Genomic DNA, 25,276 nt, shown 5'->3' with positions numbered 1-25,276 from the left:
TCCAACTGCCTGTGGAGCATCACCTCTCTCTCATAGGTGTGACAGTGAGTAGAAGCACAAGGAGGTTTGTTTAACATCCTGCTCAGATTAAAACGCTTCTTCTCTACCTGGTGACAGAAAAATGCAACAAAAAAAACTGACACAAAGCCACACACACACACACAGCAACATTCGTTTTCCTGTGAGTGATGGCACAAACCTTCCACATGTGCAGGGCGATAGCCTGGTAGTGCTGGTGCTTTGTGTTCTTGCTGTCCTCAAAAGGTGTTTGTGCATATTTGTCCGTGTTCCTCCATTTCCTATGCTGCAGCAGGGTTACCAGCACCTCTCCTCCTTCACACACTTTGAGCCAAAACTTGGGGTTACTGCTGTAGCTGCTGCTGTTTCGACTGCCACCAGCGGAGTGCTCTTTAATCCACCGGCCAGCCAGCTGATGGCTGTGTGTCAGCAGATTTCCTGTTGGTGGACAGAGTTGTCAAGGTTAAAAAAAAGGTGCCAAGAAGGGCACAGAGACTGACAGTTTAAAATCCTCTTTAGATAAATAAGGGAATTACCGGTATATACACTTTTTAGGTGTCCCTCCTCACTGATAGGGTAGCCCACTGTGACATCATCAAACTGGGACAGGAATTCTGTCTCATCCAACCAGAACTCGCCCTCTGCCACCTTGGCTTGTAGGTCCAAGGCACAAACAGAGTCTACAGAACTCCACCCCGCACCACTGCAGAGAGAGAGGAAGAGAGAGCAAATGTAGATCAACTCTGACTGAGGTTACACACATCTACAAGGAGAATTACTTCACTGTGACACACACAGACAGGTCAACTATACCCTTCTATCCAGGCTCCTCCCCAGCAGCATCTCCCCCAGGGGTTTCTGATCCTGAGAAGCCGCACTTCACTCCCTGATACAGTCTTCACGTCCAACCACTCCATGACAGTCAGAGCATGGTACTGACCCAGCTCACTGGCACCTAAAACAGGCAAAGAGAACACCAGGTGATGCAGAACAAGATTTTTAAAAAAGCACCCTTGTATATGCAAAAATAAAACACTTTTCAGACCTCCAGGGCTGCTGTGAGTGGAGCAGCTGAGCGTGCAGTCGTCTTTCACCAGGTACAGAAGGTTCAGGTCCAGCCTTCTCCTCCTGACCTGGTCACTGTCCTGTTCTGGTCTCTGCTCCTCCTCTGATTCAAAGTCTGCCAAGCTCCAGCGCTCCGCCAGGCCCCCTGTCAAATCCACCAAGGCCTCCGACACCTGCCCTGCCCACAGTCGCTCATATGAGCCGTGAAGCCTAAAGAGGATGGAATGGGACAGGTTAACGGGACTTCCACAATCCTCTAAATGCATTGTTGGCAATGTATGACCAGGTTAAAAAATCCCTCCAAAAGTTCCACCAAAAGATCTCTCCTAAATCAAAGTTCAGTGTAAGTAAATTGAGAGATAAGACAGGGAAATTCCACAAGCTACTCACTTGGCGTAGGCCTTCTCCAATAGGGCTACCCAAAAGGCATTGAGGGAGTGGCAGCGTGAGAAGCAGAGAGCTGAATTAATACAGGGCAGGCGGTCATCGACGGTCACCTCTGTCCAGTGTCCCTGCTGCCAAAAGTGAAACTGGAAGGAGCCCCTATACCTGCCATCACCCCACTGGGGCTGGTCTGGAGGCAACACCTACAGAGGGTCATGGAGTGAGCAAGTAAAGCAGTGCAGGACCCAGAAAACACTGATAAACTGTTCACATAATTATTAAAATCTAAATGACAATACAGATACTGCAGCCCTACCTTGTTCAGTAGATGTTTGTTTTTGAGCAGCACGGAGCAGGCGCAGAGAAACCAGCAGTCTCCTAATAAGCCTTGTTTTGCATGAGCCAAGTTGATGTTGTCAGGGAAGAGAGCTGGTGACTGGCAGATCTCCTGAAGGTGTGAGATTGAATTTAAGATGGAATGAGACACTCTGACATACAGAAGGTGTGTGTTGAGCATTTAATGTTGATTTAAATAAATGTTAGATTCAAAGGCTTGAACCTGTCGTTTTGAACACGGAGGTCAGGGCCTCTCACAGTATTCTTTTGTCACACTATTTGTGTGGCTCCTTTGGGAGTTTTTTTATCACATAATTTTTTTTGGGGGGGAAATACTCAACAATAAGTTTGAGCCCGCAGTGCTCAAATCAACAACCTGATGAGGGATTTCCTTCTTTGTTCAAACATATCCGTCTGTGACAGGTGACGACCACAAGCCAAAACGCTACACAATCACTTGATATAAAAAAACTCACACAATCATGCCACAACAAACCAAAACAAATATGGAATTCCCAGTGGCATTTCCAATTTCCCCTTCACCTGTGGGCGCCGCCAGGTGACATCTCCCTGCAGCCTGGCGATGGGCGTGGAGCTGTCAGAGAGCAGGGACGTGTCGTCAGCAGGGAAGTCCAGGTCCTCAAACAGAGCCTCCTCACCTGCACACTCTGCCCTTCCCTCTGCTTTCATGGCTCCTGTGTGTTTGAACCTGGGACTGTGCCTTCTGGGTCAGTGGGTGAACCTCAGCCAACTGTGACCATCCTCACCGCCCCCATGTACATTTTACACTTGTATAGCACCTAAAAACAATGTAACGTAATGTATGTGTTATCTTTTTTGCTGAAATCATACTGAAGCAGCACCAGAAGCATGCAAAGTTATGCAGTGCTGAACTTGAAAATCTGTGAATACACTTAATAAATAAGCCTTCATTTAGTCCACATATATTCTTGATATAAATAAAATTATATTCCAATAGATTAGCTAGTTTTACATCAAAGTAGATTTGTAAGTATGTTTGTTTTAGGGGGAATAAACCATATTTTGTTGATATTCGACAAGAGCTTAAATTCATCCACTAACACCATCGTAATAACAGCGAAATATAAAGTATAGCTATAGAAATTGGGCCTCCATGCTTAGGTGTAATGTTAGTAATACAGCAGGTAATTATCTGACCCCCTCCTGTTCTTTCTATTTCTTACCTTGCTCCTCTTTTAAGCATCTTTCCCCTCGCTGCTGTCAGCCCTCCTCATAACATAGCAGCTAACAACCGTTAGCTACAGCTAGCTTGTAGCAAATGCACAGATGTAACGTTAGCATGTCCATATCGCTTCATCTTATCATAGTTTCAGAGCTACCACCACCACCACCACAGCACAGCAGATATTTTTTATCCAAAAGCGTAAAGGATTTCGTTATGATTGGCGACATACGCGATGCAGACATTTCATGTTGCTGAATATGAAAACACATAAAGTCCCTTCCGCTTGGACATCCATAGGCTCATTCATAAGTGAATCTTTCCTGTTGGACACTGCTGCCGCCTACTGGTGGTAAAAGTACCAATACAGCAATTATACTCATTAATACTCATTTCATCCCTGTGACTGATAAATTATTATATATAACATCATTAGATTATTAATACTGGAGCATCACTGTGTAAGCAGCATGTCACTGTTGTAGCTGCTGGAGGTGGAGCTAGTTTGATCTACTTTATATACAGTAAACTAGTTTAGTCAAGTGGTTCCCAACCTAGGGGTCAGGCCCCTCCAAAGGGTCACCAGATAAATCTGAGGGGTCGTGCGATGATTAATGGGAGAGGAAAGAAGAAAAAACAAAGACTATTTCTCTAATCTTTGATTTTTGGTGAAATATTGGATCATTTGAACATTTATTAAAAAATGAAACCATGTGAGAATCTACTGGTTTAATCTTTAACAATGTGTCATACTTTAAAAGCTTGTTATATTATCCATTGTGTCAAATCTTCATCTGAAAAGTAACTAAAGCTGTCAGATAAATGTAGTGAAGTAGAAGTATAAAGTAGCATAAATGGAAATACTCAAGTAAAGTACCTCAAAATTGCACTAAACTAAAGCACTTGATTAAATATTAGTATATTGTCACTTTCCACCGCTGATTTTAAGATTAACACAGAAACAGCAAATTATTACAAAAATATTAGATTTATTGACTCAAAAAAAATATGTTAAATCCAAATTGTGTGTTTTCGAGTTGATTTCCTCAGGTGAGTGTAGATGCAGTTCACCGTTTTCTATTTGGAGGAAATAGAAGGAAAACATTAGTCGATGCACACAAGATTGTTCAATCTAGACTCAATGTTGGTGTCTGTACTGTTTTACTGTTTAAGCAGACCGCTTAAATAGAGTAATGATCTTACCTTGGCACAGATGCCATGGCATTTTTCACCCATTCTGCTTCAGGATTGGCACAGACAAGTTTGTTTCTCACTGTCTTGAACCTGTATTGACACAAGGGAAGAAGTTCAGACATTACAACTGATCTGACAGTTATCATTTACTTTATAGTAACGTGTGTTGTTTCAGTTGCACTGAATGTAGATTTTTCTTACATTACTGCCTTGATGTTGCAGTAATCTGTGATCTCCTGGATTGTGTAGCCTATCAGTCGTCCCACTGGGATTGGTTTCTCCTGGTACTTTGTGCAGCAACTCCTCATGGAACCTTTAAAGAAGAGACACCACAAACATTTTAGCACGAAAGAAGTTTTTTTTTTCCTGTTTTAATGAGCCACTGCAATATGAAAACAGTACAAAATCTAGAAAAAAACAACAACTGTTCTCTTAACAGCAGTTAAATGTAACCGTAGAGGTAAATCAGGTCATACTTACTGCTCTCATTCAGTGCCACCAGCAGCACCAGCAGTACGGAGACACACACAGCGAGCTTTGCCATCTTCTCTCAGCTTCTCTTCAGCAATCAGTAAATCAATTTTCTGATATGGGTCCTCAGATGGGATGAACTGGTTAAGTTTGTCTTTGACAATCAGGTTTAAATAGTCTGTCAAATGGAACGTCATGACTGCCACAAGATTAACTGGAAAACCGGTTAACACATGTAACATGTATAGTTCAAGTGCCACGGTAATTTTACCATCAGTGGTGGAACAAAATCCCCGCTTCTGTTTGCTGACAACGCATGATTGAGGGATACAGGATATACATACATATATATTTGTTTGATGATGGCATGATGATGCTGTTATGCTGATAATGAATGATAATGAGAAAAATACATAACAATCAATTTTATTCAATGAATGTTGTTCATTCATTGAATATAAATACTATTAGACACAATTAATGAGTTTCAAAAGCGATTAGTATTATTTGTTTAACTTTATTTAATCAGGTAGTCTTATTGAGATCAATATCCATATTTCAAGAGAGACTTGAGAACAAGATACATACAACGTAGAATATAATACAATAGTTTGACAGCAAATCATAACCATACCCCACAAGTCAACATCCTGTGACCTTAATGCTGCAGACAAACAACATTATGACGCATACAGAGAAGACAACCTGGTCTTTGTTACAACAGCAAACCTTTTATCATCTTTTTTAATGTACTTGCATCCAGTTATCATCTAAACTTATGTTATAATTTCTCAGTAAACACTCCTGTGAAATATTACACATCACCATTGCTTATAAAAGTTTTTATACACTATAGTTATATACAAATATGCAATTAGAGTGATGCAGATGTGACTACAATGTAGAAGTAGTGATATCAAAGTTTTATCAGCACATTTTGCACAACAAACCATTTAAACATTTAAAAAAGTCTTCTTTGTCTCACAAAAAAATAAGTAGCAGTATATTTTTCATTTAAAATGCAACAAACATTTATGAGGTATTGAAATGAACTTTACAGGTAAAAGATAACTTTATAGATAAGATAACTGTACACCTACAGGTTAACTGCCTCTTCCTATTATTTGCTCACATGTTGTTTCTGATTTGCTTCAATGCACAGTTACCAACTGACAAAAAATAGTTGTGGAGGTAAGACCTGAACCAGTTCAAACCAGTGTTCAAGTCTGTCCATTAATATTTTATGATCAGCGGTGTCAAATGCAGCTGAGAGACTCAATAAAACAAATACTGAAACTCTGTAAAGTCTGTCTTAAAACAATACTCACATGCCATCATGTGTATATTGAAATAGTTTTTGTTTGGAGTCTTGAAAGAAAAAAACAATAACTTACTTGATCTGACTGACACAGAGTGTGAATGACTCATATTAGCTTCAGCTGATATAACACACTGAACACAGACTGTTGATGTCCATCGCTTACATTTGAATTACAGCAGGAATGATTACAGCGATCAATAACTGTTTCAATGTACATATGGACATGTGAGTATTGTATTAAGATATGTGAAATTATCTGAAGCCGTCCTTTAAATCACATAGGAGACATTTAGCGTCACAGAAAGAACAACATCAGAAACTGAAGTCTGAATTAAAGGCAAGAATTGGACACTACATTGATTTATGGATGAAAAGTTAGAAATGCATTTTGGAAGATTTAAAGAAAGACATAAGAGATAAAGTGATGATCTCAGCACATCCTGCAAGATATCTGTAATGTGCAATGCGAGGGGGGGTTTTGGTGGAAAGTTCGACGTGCACTATTAGAGACACATAACTCTTATCATGACCTATTTTTATGCACTTTTTTCCTGTGATGCATGGTTCTCAAGTACATGGTATATGTTGCACTGACCTAGAAAAGAACCTTTGTGCAACCTCAGAGTAACCCACTTGAAGCTCCCCACGTCAAGTCAGCACATAATGAGGTCTGCAGTGACGCCTAAACTCTCCATCCTCTCTGAACTCTTTTCCAACTTACTTCTAAATGTCAAAGCTTTTGAATCAAACATATTCTTCCATTGTGAAAGGAACAGATATTAGTAACACCTTTTTGATGTTGGTTTGGTCTCTCTCCTGTGTGAAAGTGTAGTAATGAAAATACCTGTGTGTGATTCCACATCCCACATCATAATTTCTCTAATAAGGCCGTGAGAAGATCTCCAAATGTACTTAAAATGTAAGTGATGGAGGCCAAGATCCACAGCAAAAGTATATTTAAAAGTTTATCTGATGATAATATTAGGCTTCAGTAATCTGAGTTTCATTGTTCAGCTGCAGTAGAAGGATCATAACAAAAAGAAGTAATTTGGCATTAAAAAGACTAACTTTGAAAGATATTGACTTGATTTGACTATTTTGGACAAGTGAAGCTTCATTTTATCTTCAAATAAACTTTTAAATACATTCTTGCATGGAGGGAAGGATGTGAATTTTGTCCCCCATCACTTATATTGAAAGCACAAAAAACATGTTTCAACCTTCGTATTTGCACCTGACTATTGTTTTAAGACAGACCTGAAAATTGTGAACCTTGAACAGAATTTAATTCACTGATTTTTGTTTTATCAGTCTTATGAGGGCACGTAAATATACTGGAACAATTTTATCTTCAAACAACATTCATATACATGGAGTTTTCATAATTGATATGATCTGCTGAAAATAAACATGTTAAAGCATCCCCCCACCCACGCCCCACTCATCTTCCCCTTTTTCAGGGGAAAATGAGGGGGGTTTTCTGTGCTGGTGCAACCATGGACAGGACTCATCCTTTCAAGAGAGGGTTTCCTGTTTTCAGAGAAATATATAAGGTTGCTACGTGTCACTACAGTCTCCAGCTCCACCTGAGGACGTACAAGACAACAGCTCAATCACTCCTGCCAACACAGAGGAAGACATGCCGTCAGTCAAAGTTCTGGTGATGCTCTTCGGCATTTGTCTGCTGGCCATAAACACATCTGCAAGTACGCACCGGATTTCTTTTCTCATGTCTGCCTCCATGTCTTTCTTTTTTTAAGTTTAGTTTAGTTTAGTATTTGTCATATAGTTTCATTACTTTAAATCCAAATTCCACTAGCCTGGCTGTGATGCATAGATGTATTTCACTGTTGCTCTTCTCCAGTATCTAATCAGATAGTCTTCTCTCTTGTTTGACAGTGAAACATGGATGCTGTACAAAATACATGACTGGCAGATTACCATTTATTAAAATCAAGGGGTACTCAGTCCAGACTGTGAACGAGATGTGTCCTATCAATGCCATCATGTGAGTATCAATGAAATGACATACATTATACATGACACATTACTAATGCTTATCATAAGCGCATAAATATTAATCTTATTATTTAATCCTTCAGTTTCCACACAAATATGGGTAAAGCGTGCACCAATCCGTCTTTGGACTGGGTGATGAAGTATATCGACCGTCTAAGGTAAGATATGTCTGAGGTTTATTTTAGGAAATCGTTGTGACATACTCAACAAATAGTATAATTGTGTTGACTGTGAAATGCATTTTCAGAGCAAATAATAACTCGATCAATCATCATTGCAGGATCAAAGCACAAAGGGTTCATATGAACACTGCACAGGCGCCACAGTAAACTTCAAAGGTTTAAAGAAGATATTCTGCTTTTTGAAGGGGGGCGGTGGAGCCTCGCTACTGTGAACAGTTTTATATCTCAGCTTTGCTTTTTTGCCAGAATTTTTTCACATTTTTTATAATTGAGTGAACTCCTGTCCAAGTGTGTCAGCTCAGTTGTACCAGCTTTGTAAGCTATTGTAATTGTTATGTTATGAAATATATAATTAAAGTTTTGTTGAAAAATAATAATTTGTCCAATTAATTGTTTTGTGGACTCATTGCAAAAGGGAACCATAATTTGAGTACGTACATCTCCTAATGAAAACATTCCTCTGTGTGTATTGTGTAACTTTAAACATACTGTAATTACGACACGTGCACACTTCCCTGATAACATACCGCCTTTTATTTTAACTTTCCTAAAAAATCCCAGCTCTGGAAGGTTTGTGTGACACAATGGTAACAAATAAACACAAAGTGGTGAAAGTGGAAGTTAACAGAGTTGTTTATTTAAAGTACATAGCAGAACAAGTATTTCCATGTTGACATACACAGCTAATGTATTAATACTGACATCAGCCGTATGGACTGTTGCATTTATAGGCTCCACACACTTACCAACAATAAATGTTTAAAAAGTACCTTGATAAGAATGTCTTGAACCAAGATTCCTCCTTAAATAGGTTTAAAGTAAAAAATAAAAATATTATTTCATAATATAAAATACACTATACACAATAAATTCTGTATCTTCAGGTCCAACACTTTATTGATACTGTATGCTTACATTTTTTAAATATTCAAATCCAAGAGGCCTAATTTTTAAGGTTTCACCTTTACATCAAATGGGAATTTCCATAACACATTTTTCAAACAAATTTTCTGTCCTTTAATGAAAATACTCATTGTGCAGTTACTTAATAAGTTTACAGAAGGGAGGACTTTTAAATGTGCATTAAGTTTCATGAGCAGTTGGAGCCTTCAGTCCGGACGTCTCAAATTGTTGTACCTGGGGGCCACTGGCCAGGTTGTTCTCTCCTGGGGGAGTGCTTGAACACTCGGCAGATTTAACTAAACTAAATTGCCTTCTTCCACAATCTACTTCAACCATATACACTTAAGCATCTTGAGTTTCACTCTCCTCTCCCTCTATATAGTATATTGCTCCTCATGACGAGTAATGTTGCATGAGATTGTATAAAAACAGCAGATTTCGTCTCGTAAATGACAGTCACACGTTACACTCAATAAAAAAAACGATCGTCACTCTAGTAGTTCTCTGCAAGTTGTGAAATTAAAAAAAACAAACAATATGTATTCTTTTGCAGCCTTAAATGATTGCTGTAAAATAAATGGGGAAAAAATAAAAATATAAATTTTCAGGCCAGATGTAACAATAACAACAATGAAACATGAGATAGGCGTTGAAATTGTCTTGATGCCCCCATCTGGTTGTTAGTTTAAGATCCCTGCTTTAATTAATATTGTGAGGACTAATAAAATATAAAAACATACACTGACAGTGTGTTTACAGATTACCTTTTATTAATGATTAAATCACATTTCTTTAAGCACATCTATATTTCTCATTTATAATATGATTGATGGATTTTGTTCCGGTAACTTCATTAAGATAAACTGTTACTTGGATTTAAGTATTTATCTATATAACAATTTAAATATACACAACCAAAACCAGGGTTACAAAGTATTGAACTGGCACAAGGCCTGGTACAAATGTAAATAAAAGACAACAGATCACTTAAAATCATCAAGTAACACTGGTTGTACTGTGAAAATAAGTAATTAGCTGATTTTCCTTTTTTGCATAATTTCATTAATTCTTTTCCACAATAATCAGACTGAACGATCCGCGTCATCATGAACTCGTGTGAAAAACTCTTTGAACACTAGATGGAGGCAGCATCACTAGAACAAGTGCTGTGAACTAATGTTTCAGCAGCACTTTTCCTTTTGTTAGTTTTGTTGGTTCAGTGTTATGAAAAACGTTTCATCACACAGCATGACAATGTTTAGTGCTGCATCACGAGACTTCAGCTATGACTTCACTATAACATTTGCACAACAGGGTGAATCATGGGGGTATTTCAGGTCTTTAAAAATGTGGGGTTTTTTCTAAAATTTAATCTGCATGATACTTGTGTCATAAATGTGTCCAGTCCCATCCCATCATCATCATCATCATCATCATCACCATCATCATCATCATCATCATCGCATGCCTTAGCTGTTGGCAACACCAACAAAGCTGAACAAACTGAGAGTTTTCTCCTGTCGCATGAATCCATCCCAAATGACAGTCCAGAGCCATGCTCCCAGCCACTATTACATCACCTCCACTGTTCTGCACCAGTGCACAGAGTGCTTTTCTATGAATAATACAGAGAGAGCGGGGAGAGAGGGACATGGACATGAGGCTTGGTTACTAAATGGCAGAGCGAGCACATACTGTTAGAGAAAGAGTGATAGCGACTATGGAAAGATGGAGTTGGAAGGAGTGAAGAAGTTGATTTAGTTATAGATGAAACTCACAAACCAAATAATCACACCACACACTAGTGATTCGGGTCTGATTTAACTTTATTGCATTTATTAATGAATCATGTACACATTCCTATGAATATGTGTGTATGTGTGTTTACATTACATGAAATAATGAAACAAGACAGAGTTGTTATAGAGAGGAACAATGAGAAACAGCAGCTGCATGGCCGGTCCCAGACTGTCTGAAGGAAGACAAGGTTATAGACTGCTTTCTCACAGGGGAGCTGGCTTTAGTATAGAAGGAAATAACATATTGCACTCTGAGATCAGCAGACAGGTCCTCTATCATAGCATACACGCACACACACACACACATGCGAGCACACACACACACAGAGGCAGGCAGGCGGGCAGGCAGGAAGCCAGACAGTCTCTCATGAAACTCAAACACAGATAATGAGACATCCTCAGCCGTAAAGGTGAAAACAATCTTCTTTCAGCACATTTGCAGCAGCGCCAGGAAGAATATTACACAAAATATACTAATAATTAGATAATCATTTTCCTGGTACTTTAATCTTTCTACCTTTTGGTTCCTTTGTCTTGCTTCTCTTTGTCCCTCGTTCATTCTTGCCAGCGCAGACGCACAGTTAACACAGAGTTAACTGAGCACAGTGTATAATTAGACAAACAAAAAAGAGAGGGATGAAACATCTAAAGGAGAAGAGACTCCAAATGATTACACATTCACTCCGCTTCCTTCCCCCTTGCTGCACACATAACCACCAATTAGAGGAGAAGAGAGGAGGATGAGGACAAGCAAGCAGCCAGAAGTCTATTTATGTCTCTATCTCTCTCTTTCTCTCTTCCCCTGAAGACTCCCAGCGCCGGGGAGGGAGGAAGAGAGGAGAAAATAGAAGTGAAAAACAAGAAGTATATAAATAAAGAAATCAGAGTGTTTCACATCCGGTCGGCTGATTGGCTGAGACGCGAGTCAGGCAGATCTGGGCCACAGTTGCACTCATTGTTCAGTGAGCTTTTCTACACAGTCCAACCCAGCGACAGCAATGAATGTTGATTGTGACCTTTGGTCTATGGGTACAGTGGAAACAGAGTGTCCCTTTTGTGTATGTGTGCATGCGTCATCGTCTCTGGATTTGCATGCGCCCACTTGCCCTTTTTTGTCCGTCATAGCTGAGCATTTTTTGCTCATTCCTGACGTTGTCGGAGCGAGCCGCGGGGCACAGTCAACGGTCGATGGTTTTTATGTGATCCATACCAAACTCACCGACAGCGTTGAATGTTCACCGAGGCAAGCAGGACCGGCAGCTGCTGAGCTGACAGACGAGGCAGGGCGTAGAGGAAGGAGGACAGACAGTCAGACAGACAGACAGGGGACAGGGGTAGAGGCGAGGATGTTGCTCAAACCGCAGAGGTCAAGTCACACAACACAGGGATGTGATGACACAGGACAGTGGCAGAACATGTCTGCTGTCCACAGGGCAAACATGGTTCTAGTTATGTTATATACACGATCATGAAATATATTTAAACTGGAAAACAAACCGAGAGGATCTGCTTTATTGCATTACCACCACCTCATTAATCAGAGGAACTTGAAGTCTTTCATCTTCGGCACAAAATTGGCTGTAACAGCGTCTGAAACACACATGAAAAGGAAGTTGTTAGCACTGATATTGCACAGCATTTTTTTTTACAGCATAGTGAGAATCAGCAGCTTAGAAAACATAAAGGATTTGTTAACCCAAAATTACATAATCACATATTTTCTCCACACATGCTGTGCAGATTGCTTGGGTTTAATTTGTCCAGGTTTTTTAGACATCTGTCTATGAGATTTCTGCCTCCAAACTAATACAAAAAAAAAGGTGAATGGAACTTTGTTTGTGCTGCTCACGGCATTGGAAAAATGACTTTATGTGATTAAGAACTAGTTTCTGGTGGAGAAATAGTCCCTATGAAAACTTTTGATGCTGTGTTATGTTGATTATTCATAGCTATGCTGACAATCGTTACTGTTGAAAATTTTCAATGCACAGATGAAATTTCATTCACCTCCATTGTATTGGGAGTGGGCAGAAATCTCAAAAATGAATATTTCAAAACCTGAGCAAATAAAAACTATATGTAACTAGCTAGATACCATTAGGGATCCTTTTTTTTTGTAAAATGGATGAAATTACCCTTTAATCAGGTAGTTTGTACAAAAAATATTGTGAAATTAATGTTGTACTGTTGTGTTAAAGGTCTGCAAACACACTCTTTGTGGTTTGCCATCACTCAGAACAATATTAAAGAACTATCTTCGAGCCTGTCACGGTCCTTATGGACATCTAACCCGGAGAACAATGCTGCGATGTCCAACTGTGCAGCCAAGGTTTTAATACCCAGCCATCGCCGGGCCACCGGCTGAGAGCTCCCATTGTCAAAGGCAGGCCATTGCTGGGGAACAACTACCGACAGTGTCACTGCTGCACAGACCGGGGCTGACGTCAGGATGGTAAACGCTGATCTATGGACATTCATCACCCCGTTTCATCGGCTTAGGGCGCTGATGTCATTGAGCAGGCTAGACCTGCATCCATTACTGCGCCGGGGTGGGAGGCTAACGTCAGGCTACCGTGATAACACAGTAGCTACAATGGATGAGTAATGCGTCACATTATTGCGGCTATAATTCAGAAACTCGTAAACTAGACAATTTGGTTTTGTCTCGTGAGTAGGTTGGCTCTTTGAATTATCGCCTCTGCATTCTTTCACTGCGTGCTTTCCTCTATCAATATGTACAAATTAATTTTCACAATCATAAAAAAAGAATTATATTAGCCAGTAAGTAGTCAAATAATGTAGTATAATATTTACAGGTACATAGTAATTAATATACACATTAACATAAAACACTTTTAACTGCACGCATGATGAAAAAAATACGTTTTCTGAGCTTTTTATGCTTTTAGGAGCTGCAGTATGTGAACTAGAAGTCTCTTCTCTCTGGAGGAGAAGCAGCCCAGCTCAGATAAGAGACTAAATTCATAAGCCATATTACATCTTCCCTACTCCATCACAGTCTCTCTCTCACATACACACACACTTTACACCTCACCCCACAATGAAAAATAGGCGGAGGGTCGAGGGAGAGGAGAAAAGGGGGCTTTGCCATGGCAACCCCAGTGTCAGCCAGCCATTTCTTCTTAATCCCCCCCAGTTCTATGTCGCACCCTCTGAGGGACCCCCTCTCTACAGCTGAATATTTCTTTTGTGTTGAGAGACTCTCTGCTTATACATATATATATATGTGTGTGTGTGTGTGTGTGTGTGTGTGTGTGTGTGGGAGGGAGGGATCACAGAGGCGGGAGGGATAGGGGTTAGAGGGGGGAGATCATAGCTAACCCAGCTTAAATGGGGGGCCAAACTGCAGGCCACAGAGTCTCAACGTTACACCGGGGGTACAAACCAGAGATCAAATCACACACACACACACACACACTCACACACACACGCACATATATGTACACATTTAAACACTATATTGATGGAGGGAGATAATCTTTTGAAATAGCAGATAATTACACCATATGGCAAACAGCCGGGCCTTTCCTTTCCGAGCCTATCACAGACAAACCCCGCACTTTATTTTTTTTTCTGCTATGAAACTCTCTCATGGTCTCTTGCTCTTGCCTGAACGGGCCACTCTACATTACTGACAAAAGCGGTTTTGAAGGAGTGGGTGGGGAGAGGCGTCAGCTGCTAGACAAAATAAAAAGGCTCTATTTGTTCCCGACAATAAACGTCCCCATCTTTGGAGGCTCCTCCACAGCTGCAGCCAGATAGGCTTTCATTTTGAACTGCAGACTAATAGAGAGTGATGTCTCCTTCCTCTACTGTAAGCGGATTTAGTATTCATGATAAAATTCAGGAGGTTTAGAGTCATCTTTCTGTGACGCTACTCCACCGAGAAACAGGACAAAGGAATGTGACACATGCTAAATATTCAGCAGTAGAGAAATTAAAATAGTTTGTGATTGTTTAAATGAGTAGTGCAGTATACCTGATGGAAACAGTCTTCATGGAGTCACAACAGTCAGCACGAAGAGGCGCCATGTGACACCTATGAAGAAGAGACGGAAGCAAAAATAATAAAACATAAACAAAAACACTTAGAGGCAAAAGACACAACGGGCCTCATGCAAGAAGCAGTCGTACAAACAGATTTGTTCTTAAGATGTACGTATGAGTGATTTAAGAACATTTGTGGCGTTCATAAATTTTTCTCATACGAAGGAAATTTATGAGTGGTCCTGACCTGTCGTACATATCATGAATAGATCATCTCTGCCTTTCGTCAGATGGGAGAAACACTTGTTTGACTTACAATTATGATGCCCTAATCTGAATTCATCTGCAGTTTAAATATGATACTGAAATTAACAAAAATTAAATATATAACTAAAACAAATTTAATGCATAATTAATACTCTGTTTACCATATTATCATCATCATGGCTGCCAATTTACTGAAAGGTTTTTTAGTGTTTATGATTTTTATTGGCATATTTTGGTGCAGCGATTTCTACATTTCAGTAGTTTCTTGGAAACTTCTCTCACTCAGACAGCCGCCTCGCTGTCTCGCTGCAGCTCTCTGTCCGGTATCATCTACTGTTGCAGCTGACAGTGTAACATCACCTGTGCACTATAATATTCTCTTCTAATATCTCTGTGACTGTCATACGACCGCCTCCCATCATGGAGCACTGTGCTTTAGATAGATGCTTTTTTTAGCATCTACCTTCACGTCAAAGCTTTCCCTCTTTATTTCTGTCACAGTGCAGAGCTGCTCTGGTCGCTGGCAGCTGGATTCATATTTTCAAATTGTTTTAGGTCTCCGACTACTGACATTCCTACATTTTTTTTTTTCGACTGATCTCTGAAAGCCGGACTTGAAGCTACCCAGTGTTTTGACTCCTTGGGAACTTTTATGTTAAGAAAACTTGCCCATGAACGGGGCGGAACATGGGGCCTTATATGGATTATGTTAATGATCACATCTCACAAACACACCCCTACCCCTGAACAAGCGATCTTCAGGCTGAAACGAGCAATTTACAACAAGTTCAGGCGGTTAAGAGAGTTTGTTAAATCCGACTTGGAACACTAGTACGAGCAAACCTCGCAGAAAAAAGTCAGAGAGTTTTAGAATAAAAATAGTAAAGTATTCTTGAAAGAGGCCCATTGATTTTTACATTAAACAAGAGAAAAAGCACCAGCAGGCTTGTCTGGGAAATCTGACCATCTATTATATAAATTCACAATTAATCTGATTTTCACCAGAAAGTTTCCTAATCAACAGACGATTAATGTCCAGTGCATCCTCCGGAAATCCCCAAACGCGCTTCCCCTGAGGCCGAGCAATGGAAGCAGTGGAGGAAGTGTAAGTGGTGTGTCTCCAGGGTGGTCTGATGTGGCAGTGGGCGAGGCTTTAATGTAGCTGCATGTCCACTCCAGTGTATACTGTACATTCACTCATAATGACTAACAGACCCGCAGTCTGCCTGCAGGGGCCTCACACGCCACTCCATGCCTACACATGCATATGCTCCACTTTAATGGCAGCCTTCAGACTTTATTTGAAGTGCGCTGTGGTGTTCAGAAAAAAAAAAAAAAAACATCTAACCAGGATTTTTTTCATGAAGGAGGAAAAATACGACTCTGAGGGCCTACAGTGCCCTCATTGGTCTAATATTTGACCCTTGTCGGCTGATTATATAAAGTGAGCATTTAAATCAATTCAAAATATGTGCAGTAATTATAGTTTGGCTGCTTTGTGGTGGTTCTTTTTCTACCATATATAGATCTGGGCTTTCCAAACATCTGGCTGGAAAATTACATGTGAGATAGGCTACACACGTTATTTTAAGGCAAACCTGGCCAAAGAATCAATTTGCACAACTTTAAAGCTTCTAGCTGATTTATTTCTGTTTCCTCCTCTTGTTTTACGCAATATTTCTTTCTGTGGAGTGTAATTCTACAACAATGACAAAAAAAAATCTCTTCCTCCAACACAGCCCCCAGTATTGTGAATTGAAACTATAAATACCTGAGCCAAAACTGACGAAAACGAACATTATAAAATAGTAAAAGTGTTTCACGCCAATCGAGTCTATTAGAGAGCAAAGGGCACATTGTAACACAAGGTGCAGAGTCTGTTCAACAAGTGCGAAGACATAAACCAAAAACAAAGGTACTGAGTTAGTGCCTAGGGACTGATTGGCAGGGTGGGGTCGTTGCTTGACCCCTGACCTTTTTAACCCAGAGGAATGTTGTCGTGCTGGTGCGTGTATTGTTCCAGCCTCCCCGAGGAGCCCCAGCCATGCATCAGATGAATGTGAGCGCTGAATGTTCCTGAGGGCTTCTCCTTTCCCTCAAAATCTCCTCTTTCTTCTCCTAACCCTTTCTTTTCTGCTCTTCATCCTCAGACTTCAACAAACAAAAGGTATCAACAGGTCTTAGAGTGGGCTGCTGTTGTCGGTCCGAAGTGCACATGCATGCAGAAAGGCCACTAAACGTGGGTGCCGGCCTGGCTCCCCTCGCTGACCTAAATGACCAACAGAGATGCAGTAAAAGGCGCCTGAGAAAACCACACTCCACAGAGAACCTTCTTTGCCGTATCACTCATCAAATAAACCACTGTTTTTATTGGTCCACCGTCCAGTTCTAAGAGAGGCAGTCTAAGAGTCTGGCTCCGGAGGAAGTCACCAGCAGTAGAAGGAGACTGACAGATGAGCAGGCCAGACAGACAATTACTGACCAGGTATGTCCTTTATACCCACCTAGGGCTGGTCAGAGGAAATGGAGGAATTTATGATGTCATAAAAAAGTACCAGAAGAGCAGTGCCTGAGAACAGGTTGTCTCTGGAACTGGAGCCATAAAAGACTCCTGTGGCTTCCGCTCCCTCCCCCTGACCACCACCCAAGATGATAACACTACGCTGAGCGCCACTAGGTTCGAGCAGACACAGAAATCATGAGTGTATGTGCATAATTCAGCTCAACTGTAAGAATGTAATAATGTAAAATATTGGTAACAATTAGCAACACTGTGCTCACTTACAATACAAATGTGTCACTGAACAAAAACTATGTGACTGAAAAATCCCAAACTAGAGGTGGAAAATAACAAAACAAAAGACTTTTGCTCAAGTAAAGTACATAAATAGCTTTTTAAGGCACTAGCACTTAACTTTAATCTTGTGGTACTTCAGACTCGTCCTCCACAACATTTCAGCAGAAAACATCTGACTTTCTAACATTCCAATAAGATTTTCAGATTTTAGATGCAAAACACATGGTGAGCACATAAAATGCGGAGCATATTTTGAACTTTTCAGAAGTAGGTGCCACTTGAACCACATACAGGATTTAAAATACTCCTACATGTGACACAATGAAACTTTCATTCTTTAGATTTTTACTGTATACTCACTGCTGGTATTAATTTGCCTTTATTCAGTTCTGAAGTATTTTAAATTGTGGTGTTGCAACTAATGTAAGTACAGGATGTGAATCATTTTTCCACCAAAAACCACTGAGAAACCCTAAATGCTTTTTTAAGAATTACTTTTTTTCCGAACAATTAATGAAATGGGAATCATTTACATCAATGAAAGCTTTCTAACCCTCCCTCCATTTAAACCACAACAAAAAACTAACTGTAATTCAGGAAACATCTTTAACAAGAGAAACACCATCTGTCGGCTCAAACTAAGCAGGTGTAGGGAAGAGCTAAAAACGCTCCACACAGACACGAAGGCCACCCTTTCCTCTTTGCGTGCGCACACACACATTTATTCATATACACAGCACCGCTCTTCCCACTACAAAAAAAAAGGATAGAGACACACTCTCACAGTCTCAGTGCTTGTTAAAAAAAGGAAGAGAGAAGGTGGTTATTTGCTCTACAACCTCACTAAGGAGGTTTCCCATTGTAAAAAGGAGTGGCTGCACAGCCCCGTTTCCTTTCATCCCTCTCCTTCAGGCACGCTGCCTTTGTCTCACAGAGGACAGAACAACCAGCCTCCCGGCTACGCTACACTGGTCAAATACCTGGGAACTACCACTAGCCTGGTGGGAAAAACAACAAGAGGAGGAGGAGGAAGAGAGACAGAGAAAAAGGAGGGGAGAATAAGGTGTGAGTGTTAATCTGAGGTACGGCGAGACCGAGCAGCTAAGAAAGAAGAGCTTGTTAAATGAAACCTGTTATTAAATCTCAAAAGGAAGGAGGAGGGAGTTGTGCAAAGCTGCAGAGAACAGATGAACACCTGGGACTAAAGTACACTTAAAAAAGATGTTAAACTTGTTGACATTGAAGAAAAAAATGTTGTATATGATTTAACAAAATTAAAACGTGACCACCTGTTTTTACTTTTCTTTCAGTTTTCAGTCAGTACCTTTAGTAAAGGTAGTGACTGTATGTGGGCAATTAGGATCTCTGAGGTTAAGGAAGGCAGGTCGAATGTTTTTTCTTCTTTTTTTTTTTCCTCCTTCCAATTCTGCACTTTCATGCCAGCTCAGCAGAATGAAGGCAGCTCCTGTATACGAGGTACTGTATAGGGGTGAAGTGAGTTTAAGTCCTCCCCAAACCGACCGCAGCCGGCTGAATGTAAAGCTTTACGTTCCAGTCCACACAACCCTGCCTCGGCAACCAGACCTCACTGTCACACCTCATAAAGCAGAGCTGGAGCAGCAGGGTTGTGTTTAAAGCCAGGGGGGGAAGATAAGGCAAAATAAGGACAAATAAGGAAGAAAATAAGAATGCACCCATTCAAGAAACTGTAGAGAAAAGAGTGAAAAGCCCTCAACAAAAGCTCTTTAGCTGAAACCCTGATGGCATGTCTCCAGTGCGCTGAATAAGAAAATATACTTTGGGGACAAATTGCAGCAGGAAACATAAGAAAGTGAAAATGCCATTGAGGGATTGTTAAGACCATAATCCTCTCTTCATTTCTAGTTTTTGCTTAGCTGTCGAGAGGGAAGCGAGGACCCACGAAGTTTATTTTCAAACAGTCCACAAAGAATGCCTGTCATTTCCTGGCGTTCCCCACTTCCATATGAAAGCCTCCTTTCCTTTAGGAACAATGGGAAAGATTCCAAAATTTCCATGGGGAGTTTTCTTGCATGGCGATACAATAGAGAGAGCATGTTGTGACAGAATTGAGACAGGCTGTTTCTCTGGACTAATGCAATGTTTTTGTCTTTCTGTTAATTTAACATCTCATAAATGAGCTGAAGTCTAATGGAAGACCTAAATCTGTCTTTGACTATGTTGCTAACTCATAGTATGAACCTCTAGATAAAAGGAGCCTCGAACGCATCTGACAATCTGGAGAAAACTCTGACTTTTTGGAGAACAGAGGAAGGCTGAAATCACATTATTTCAGAAAGCAGATGTTCTGGGTTTAACGGGTTTTCACAAATTTCTCTAACCTCTTAACAACTGTTTTCTAATCCGTAAGTGTACCTGTAATGCTGATAAGTCACAGGAAAATTATTTCGAGGCTGACACTCACACACACACACACAGTCACACACAAGGCGTAAGAGTTTCTTAATTACCAAAAGAGTGCGTTTGGTCCTGAAGTGGAAAGAGTTCAAATGTCATGTGCTCCCTAACAGGCCAACGGGCTCTTGGAAGCCACCTGGCTTGACCCAAGCAGACCCAAGCCTGTGGCTAGACGTGAGGTCAGAGGTCATCCACTCATCTAGATAGGCAGTATGCCGTAATGCCTGAGGCCTTGAGCAGGGGTCTCCATTACCTAACCTTTCCATTTACCCAAAACCACGACACACACAGGGAAGCACAAGCACACATATGGACACAGGTTCCCGCTGTTATGAACTCATTCAACCTTTAACTTCATTTACCTGTGAACACAATCCAAGTGTTTCTGCTAAACAGCTGTCTGCTGCTCTGGATTCATGGATGTAAATAAAGTCTGAGGTGGAAAAAGTAAGAAACACAAGACAGAGGTCTAACTCTACTTTTGTTAATTTGGTTCGATATCCGCTGGGCATCTACGCTTTTTATGTCTCCCAGATGACTCAGAAATAATGGATTAAAGAAGTTTTCATATTGTATTTTAATGATTGAGAAAGAATGAGGGGGGTCGTGAGCCTTTTTCTTCCTCCTCATTTGTGTGTTCACTGGTTGATGGCAGCAGGGAAAGAACAGGATGTCTGCTGGGAGTCATGTGATGGGAGAAGTGAGATGAGACTCCTTGATGCTCACAACATTGCATTTTCACAAACAGAAACTGTAGGAGCATTTTTTTTTTTTTTGTTAATTTGAACTGTGCTATGAATGCTGTCGAGAAAGAGATCATACGTATCTATGGAGAAACAACAGTGATCTGTGGTCTACTGTGATAGGTTGCACCTTGACATAATTGCAGGGCGCTGCTGATGAAACTCATCACGTGTGATAATGAGCTACACAGGAATGATGATCATAGTTCTAGCAGGAGATAAGAAAAACCAACATCCAACCACCCCTCTGCCCACATAGTGCAGTGACAGGAAGACAGCGGCTTCGCTCCATTCACTCATCCAACCCTGATAACTCTCTGAGAGCAACTCAAAACTGAATTAAACAGATATGCACTCGGACATTCGCTGCTCTTTGCTTTTTCTCTTCATGAGGGACAAAGTGAATTATGTGTAACTCAGCCCTGAGAAGGACGGAAGTGAGGCTATCACAGATGATCACATCAGCACCTACAGTACAGTCTATGCATCTCTCTATTTAGATTTATTTAGAACACTGATTTTTTTCCCCTAAATAATTCATGTACAAGATATGTAAGTACAAGCCATTAAATATGTGTGAGCATTAGATAAATATTTGTTTTTCAGTAAAAGGCCATGCATTTAGTCTTTTCATTAAAGCACGCTGTGTATACAATCCATAGCCAGTAAAATGTAGTGCTGCTCTAAGCGTCTAGACCTACTATATCCAGATGGCAAAAGAATTTATGGAGACTGCCTCATTAACCTTAAGGCATATTAGTGCTTGGCACTGCACGCTGAGAGACTAGGCATGGCAGTTTCTAAAGCCTCCTTTAAAAAAAAAAAAAAAAAAAAAAAGCCTCTCAGCTCATTTAAACTACCTGAAAAGCTGAGTGGCACATTAGTCCACTGTGCCCCCAAAATTTAGCCTGTGTTGCCTTTGATGAAGTGTGTTTATCTGGTCAGTGTGCATCCTCGCAGAGTGCCCACCCTGAAAATGGCAGTCTGGCTGTTTTTGCCATGTGCTGGAGGCCCAGATTCCGGGAGGAAGTCAGATGCGCAAAGACTGTTTCCGAGAATTCAGGATGCGCAAAAGCCATACTTGTAGTCCGCTTTTCCATCTACATTTTAAAAGCATCACAGTCATGCTTCATTATGTTGTTTTGCATCTGTTCACGTAAGCCTAAAATATTTTAATTGCAACCACTTTGCTCCGGTGCCTATTTATTTTTTTGGCTACGTTACGCACCCATCCATCCACACAGACGTATCACACCATGAGTCACGGCTTGGCGAGAGACGGGTGGCGGCTCAGAATGATCGCTGTCTGTTTGCTGCTCTTCAGGTGTCTCACTCGGATTCTTTGGAGCAGGAGGGCTGCTGTAATGTCGATACAATGACAGATGGTCCACACAAAGCCGGTGCGCATTGTTCAGCTGAAAAATAATAGCCACCATTTATCAGTGTTCGCCTACTTTTCAGGGCCCAATAAGAACTGGAGGCTGTCTGGTGAGTGAAATGAATCAAAGTTATATTGTTTGGACATCTAACAGGATTCCTTTGGGCTCCGCTGGCTGTTTAAACATATCGTTAAAACTTTCCAAGCAACCGAAACAGCGTGTAGCCTCTCTGTACAATATGTACCATATGCGTCTTGCAAAGCATTAGTATAAAAGTTGAAGTGTGCGTAAAGAGGCTTCATGTTGCACAGACCGACTGGATCTCACGTTTTTCTCCCACTCCCCGAGTCACACGGATGCCCTTACGAAATGACCGATGAAAGAGACGCTGTTTTATCCGCTGGCATGTTGAACAAATTCACATGCGCTGATTTTAAGAGACGTGAAGCCGCCTGATTGAGCGCCAACCCCAGAGCCCATCACAATTTGTCACAGAGTTTCACAATCATTACATGTGCATATTCATCAGAATAACCATACTGTCTTCAGATAAATGAATAAAGTAGCCTGGATGTCAAAGAAGCATATTTCCTTCTAACTAATGCATCTTTTTACGCTGGTTACACTGGATTAAACAAAACACTGCCTCTCCTATTTAAGGTTATTTTTTATGCATTTTACATGGTGGCATACTTACAAAGAAAAAAATTCCTTCAGGATTCATGGTCCTGGCGAGGTGGATTTTCTTCAAGTCTGCCACAGTGGTTATCTGCACTCTCATCACCTCCATCCGAGACCAACTCCACACCGACTGAGCGCCTGCCTCTCTGATCCACAGATTACGTCTGCTTGAGAGGCAGAAGGGAGGGCATCCGGTTTACAGGGATCACCGGGAGGACCGGGATTGGCTCAGAGGAGATAGCTTGATAAAATGCGCGTCTGCCATTGGACGGTGGGGCAGCGGGGAGGGGGCCGTGTCGTGTATTATTCAGGATGTGGGTGGGGAGTGGAGGAGGATACTCGGGGCAAAGCGGAGTATGCAGACAATGCCCTGTCTCCCTCCCTCTCTCTCTCCCTCTCTCTCTCTCTCTCTCTATCTCTCTCTCTCTCTCTCTTTCTCTCTCTCTCTCTCGGTGGACAGTTTATGGCTTTCATCTCTTCATATAGACTAACAGTCTAAATTTGAGTACTGATGTTAACCTAAATCTGTCTGTGGTTGCTGTTCATAATGACCTCATACTTAATATAGACTCTAATATTCCCACAAGAGCAATTTTACTATAGGAAAAAATGATGTAGTATAGAGAAAACCTTAACATTTACAGAAATAGAACAGTATGTTTCCCTTTTTTTCAATTTCCTTTTTTTATTTGTCCTATTTTAAGATGAACCTGACTAAAATAAAATATGCTGGATTAACCAGTTTGAAGGGAACAGCTATAAATAAATCAAACGGCCATTATTGTGCAGCATAAAACCTCAAGAAAGTCCTGTGTGTGTGTGTGTGTGTGTGTGTGTGTGTGTGTTTGTGTGTGTGTGTGTGTGTGTGTTTCTGCTGTATGTAGGCTATGAGAAAGCTGGAACTGCAGCATTTTCCACACAGGAGTAGGGGAGGAAATGGTGCATGGATAATTCTCTCTTCAGATCCTCTGGTACTCACTCCGAGAGTACTCGGCTGAATCAATACTGCTCAAAGCTTTCTCATGTTCCCCTTCTCACATCAGTGCTATACTGTTGGGAGGCACTGTGTGCTATCGCAGGAGTAGACCAGGGTAGTCCATTTGAGGCGGGGGTTTTTTTTAGAGATAATGCTTTGAATGGAAAAACTCCAACACTCGTCTGTATGGGGGTAATTACAACACTGCATCACCCCTGACCTGCAGGCCTCATGAACACACTCACACTCTCTCTTCTATTCGGTGGTCCATCGAGAGCTGATAACGACATCCACTCCTTTAATGGTGAGATCTTTGATAGCTGAACAGTCCTATCCAGGACCCACAAGCTCTCTTACATGTGGGGCATGTATATGTGGTGGTGGTGGTAACCATGGCTGTATTTCTCCTGGCTCTCTTCTGCTGTCTTCTGGTTGTCTGCTCCATCTCCAGCGTACAAACCTCATCCCTACACAGCTGTCGCCAAGTGCTATGGTCAGCAGCAACATCCTCCAGGTCCTCGATGGACAACCGAAGAGAAGAGAGAGTGTGTATGTGGCCTGCAGGTCAGGGATGATGAAGACACACACACACACACACACACAAACAGATCCACATCCATAATACAGACTGTGAGTTGTTAACCTGCATACTGAGCCGGTGTGTGAGCAGACAGAGAAATCCTAATAACCACAGCAGGGGCTTTTCTCTGACCGGTAGCCATGGTGATTGAACACATTTCTCCACACAGCAGAGTGGTCTGTCTGTGCTGCACCACACAGGCCTTTATTAGGGCCAGACCCTTGGACTGGAAGGAAGGAAGCACAGACTGGAAGATCACACCCATTTCATTGTGACTCTACAATTTTACAGCAGTCAAGAAGCCGTCGACCACAAATTAGCTCTTTTTGGAAAATGCTCAGCTCTTGTCTCTGTTAAAACTATAAAATAGCACACTCAACATCTCAACAAAGAGGCACATCATCTGATTATTGTGCGAATTTAAAGGCTAATTTGCATAAGTGGTGGGAATGATGCTCTCAGAAGTATAGCACCTCGATTTATTCAGTATTCAGTCTAATTTCAAACATCCAA

The 25,276-nt window shown here is 41.0% G+C and overlaps 3 protein-coding genes and 1 long non-coding RNA gene across 4 annotated transcripts in view; 1 reads left to right on the top strand and 3 right to left on the bottom strand.

Moving 5' to 3' along the window:
- Positions 1-3,341, bottom strand: part of capn10 (calpain 10) — a 7,729-nt gene extending 4,388 nt beyond the window's left edge. Inside the window, 9 exon segments of the mRNA XM_067605675.1 lie at positions 7-107; positions 200-456; positions 555-721; positions 832-973; positions 1,064-1,293; positions 1,474-1,670; positions 1,784-1,915; positions 2,347-2,603; positions 3,009-3,341. Of these exon segments, the coding sequence (XP_067461776.1) occupies positions 7-107; positions 200-456; positions 555-721; positions 832-973; positions 1,064-1,293; positions 1,474-1,670; positions 1,784-1,915; positions 2,347-2,493 (1,373 nt within the window). The 5' untranslated portion in view covers positions 2,494-2,603; positions 3,009-3,341.
- A 676-nt stretch (positions 3,342-4,017) lies between these two features.
- Positions 4,018-4,809, bottom strand: ccl20a.4 (chemokine (C-C motif) ligand 20a, duplicate 4). The gene is made up of 4 exons (XM_067604648.1): positions 4,682-4,809; positions 4,403-4,514; positions 4,211-4,291; positions 4,018-4,084 (listed from the first exon to the last, which is right to left on the bottom strand). The coding sequence occupies exons 1-4, from the start codon at positions 4,743-4,745 to the stop codon at positions 4,075-4,077; spliced, it is 267 nt and encodes an 88-aa protein (XP_067460749.1). The 5' UTR covers positions 4,746-4,809; the 3' UTR covers positions 4,018-4,074.
- Positions 4,810-7,559: 2,750 nt separating this feature from the next.
- Positions 7,560-8,571, top strand: ccl20a.3 (chemokine (C-C motif) ligand 20a, duplicate 3). The gene is made up of 4 exons (XM_067604647.1): positions 7,560-7,699; positions 7,893-8,001; positions 8,096-8,170; positions 8,293-8,571. The coding sequence occupies exons 1-4, from the start codon at positions 7,633-7,635 to the stop codon at positions 8,339-8,341; spliced, it is 300 nt and encodes a 99-aa protein (XP_067460748.1). The 5' UTR covers positions 7,560-7,632; the 3' UTR covers positions 8,342-8,571.
- Positions 8,572-12,386: 3,815 nt separating this feature from the next.
- Positions 12,387-23,374, bottom strand: LOC137194110 (uncharacterized). The gene is made up of 3 exons (XR_010930927.1): positions 23,224-23,374; positions 14,897-14,956; positions 12,387-12,486 (listed from the first exon to the last, which is right to left on the bottom strand). It is a non-coding gene; the product is annotated as an uncharacterized lncRNA (long non-coding RNA).
- Between the last annotated feature and the right edge of the window lie 1,902 nt (positions 23,375-25,276).

Source organism: Thunnus thynnus, chromosome 12 (assembly GCF_963924715.1).
Source record: "Thunnus thynnus chromosome 12, fThuThy2.1, whole genome shotgun sequence".
Taxonomy (NCBI): Eukaryota; Metazoa; Chordata; class Actinopteri; order Scombriformes; family Scombridae; genus Thunnus; species Thunnus thynnus.
Note: the sequence above shows the minus strand (reverse complement) of the source record. Positions and strands in the feature narration are given on the sequence as shown.

Bases quoted from the DNA above. Each gene is read 5' to 3' on its own strand.
- ccl20a.4 (XM_067604648.1), bottom strand. From the start codon at position 4,745: ATGGCAAAGCTCGCTGTGTGTGTCTCCGTACTGCTGGTGCTGCTGGTG. The intron at 4,515-4,681 runs GTAAGTATGACC...TCTTCTTTAAAG, and splicing joins GGTGGCACTGAATGAGAGCA to GTTCCATGAGGAGTTGCTGC. The intron at 4,292-4,402 runs GTAAGAAAAATC...GTGTCAATACAG, and splicing joins TGCAACATCAAGGCAGTAAT to GTTCAAGACAGTGAGAAACA.
- ccl20a.3 (XM_067604647.1), top strand. From the start codon at position 7,633: ATGCCGTCAGTCAAAGTTCTGGTGATGCTCTTCGGCATTTGTCTGCTG. The intron at 8,002-8,095 runs GTGAGTATCAAT...TTAATCCTTCAG, and splicing joins TGTCCTATCAATGCCATCAT to TTTCCACACAAATATGGGTA. The intron at 8,171-8,292 runs GTAAGATATGTC...TCATCATTGCAG, and splicing joins AAGTATATCGACCGTCTAAG to GATCAAAGCACAAAGGGTTC.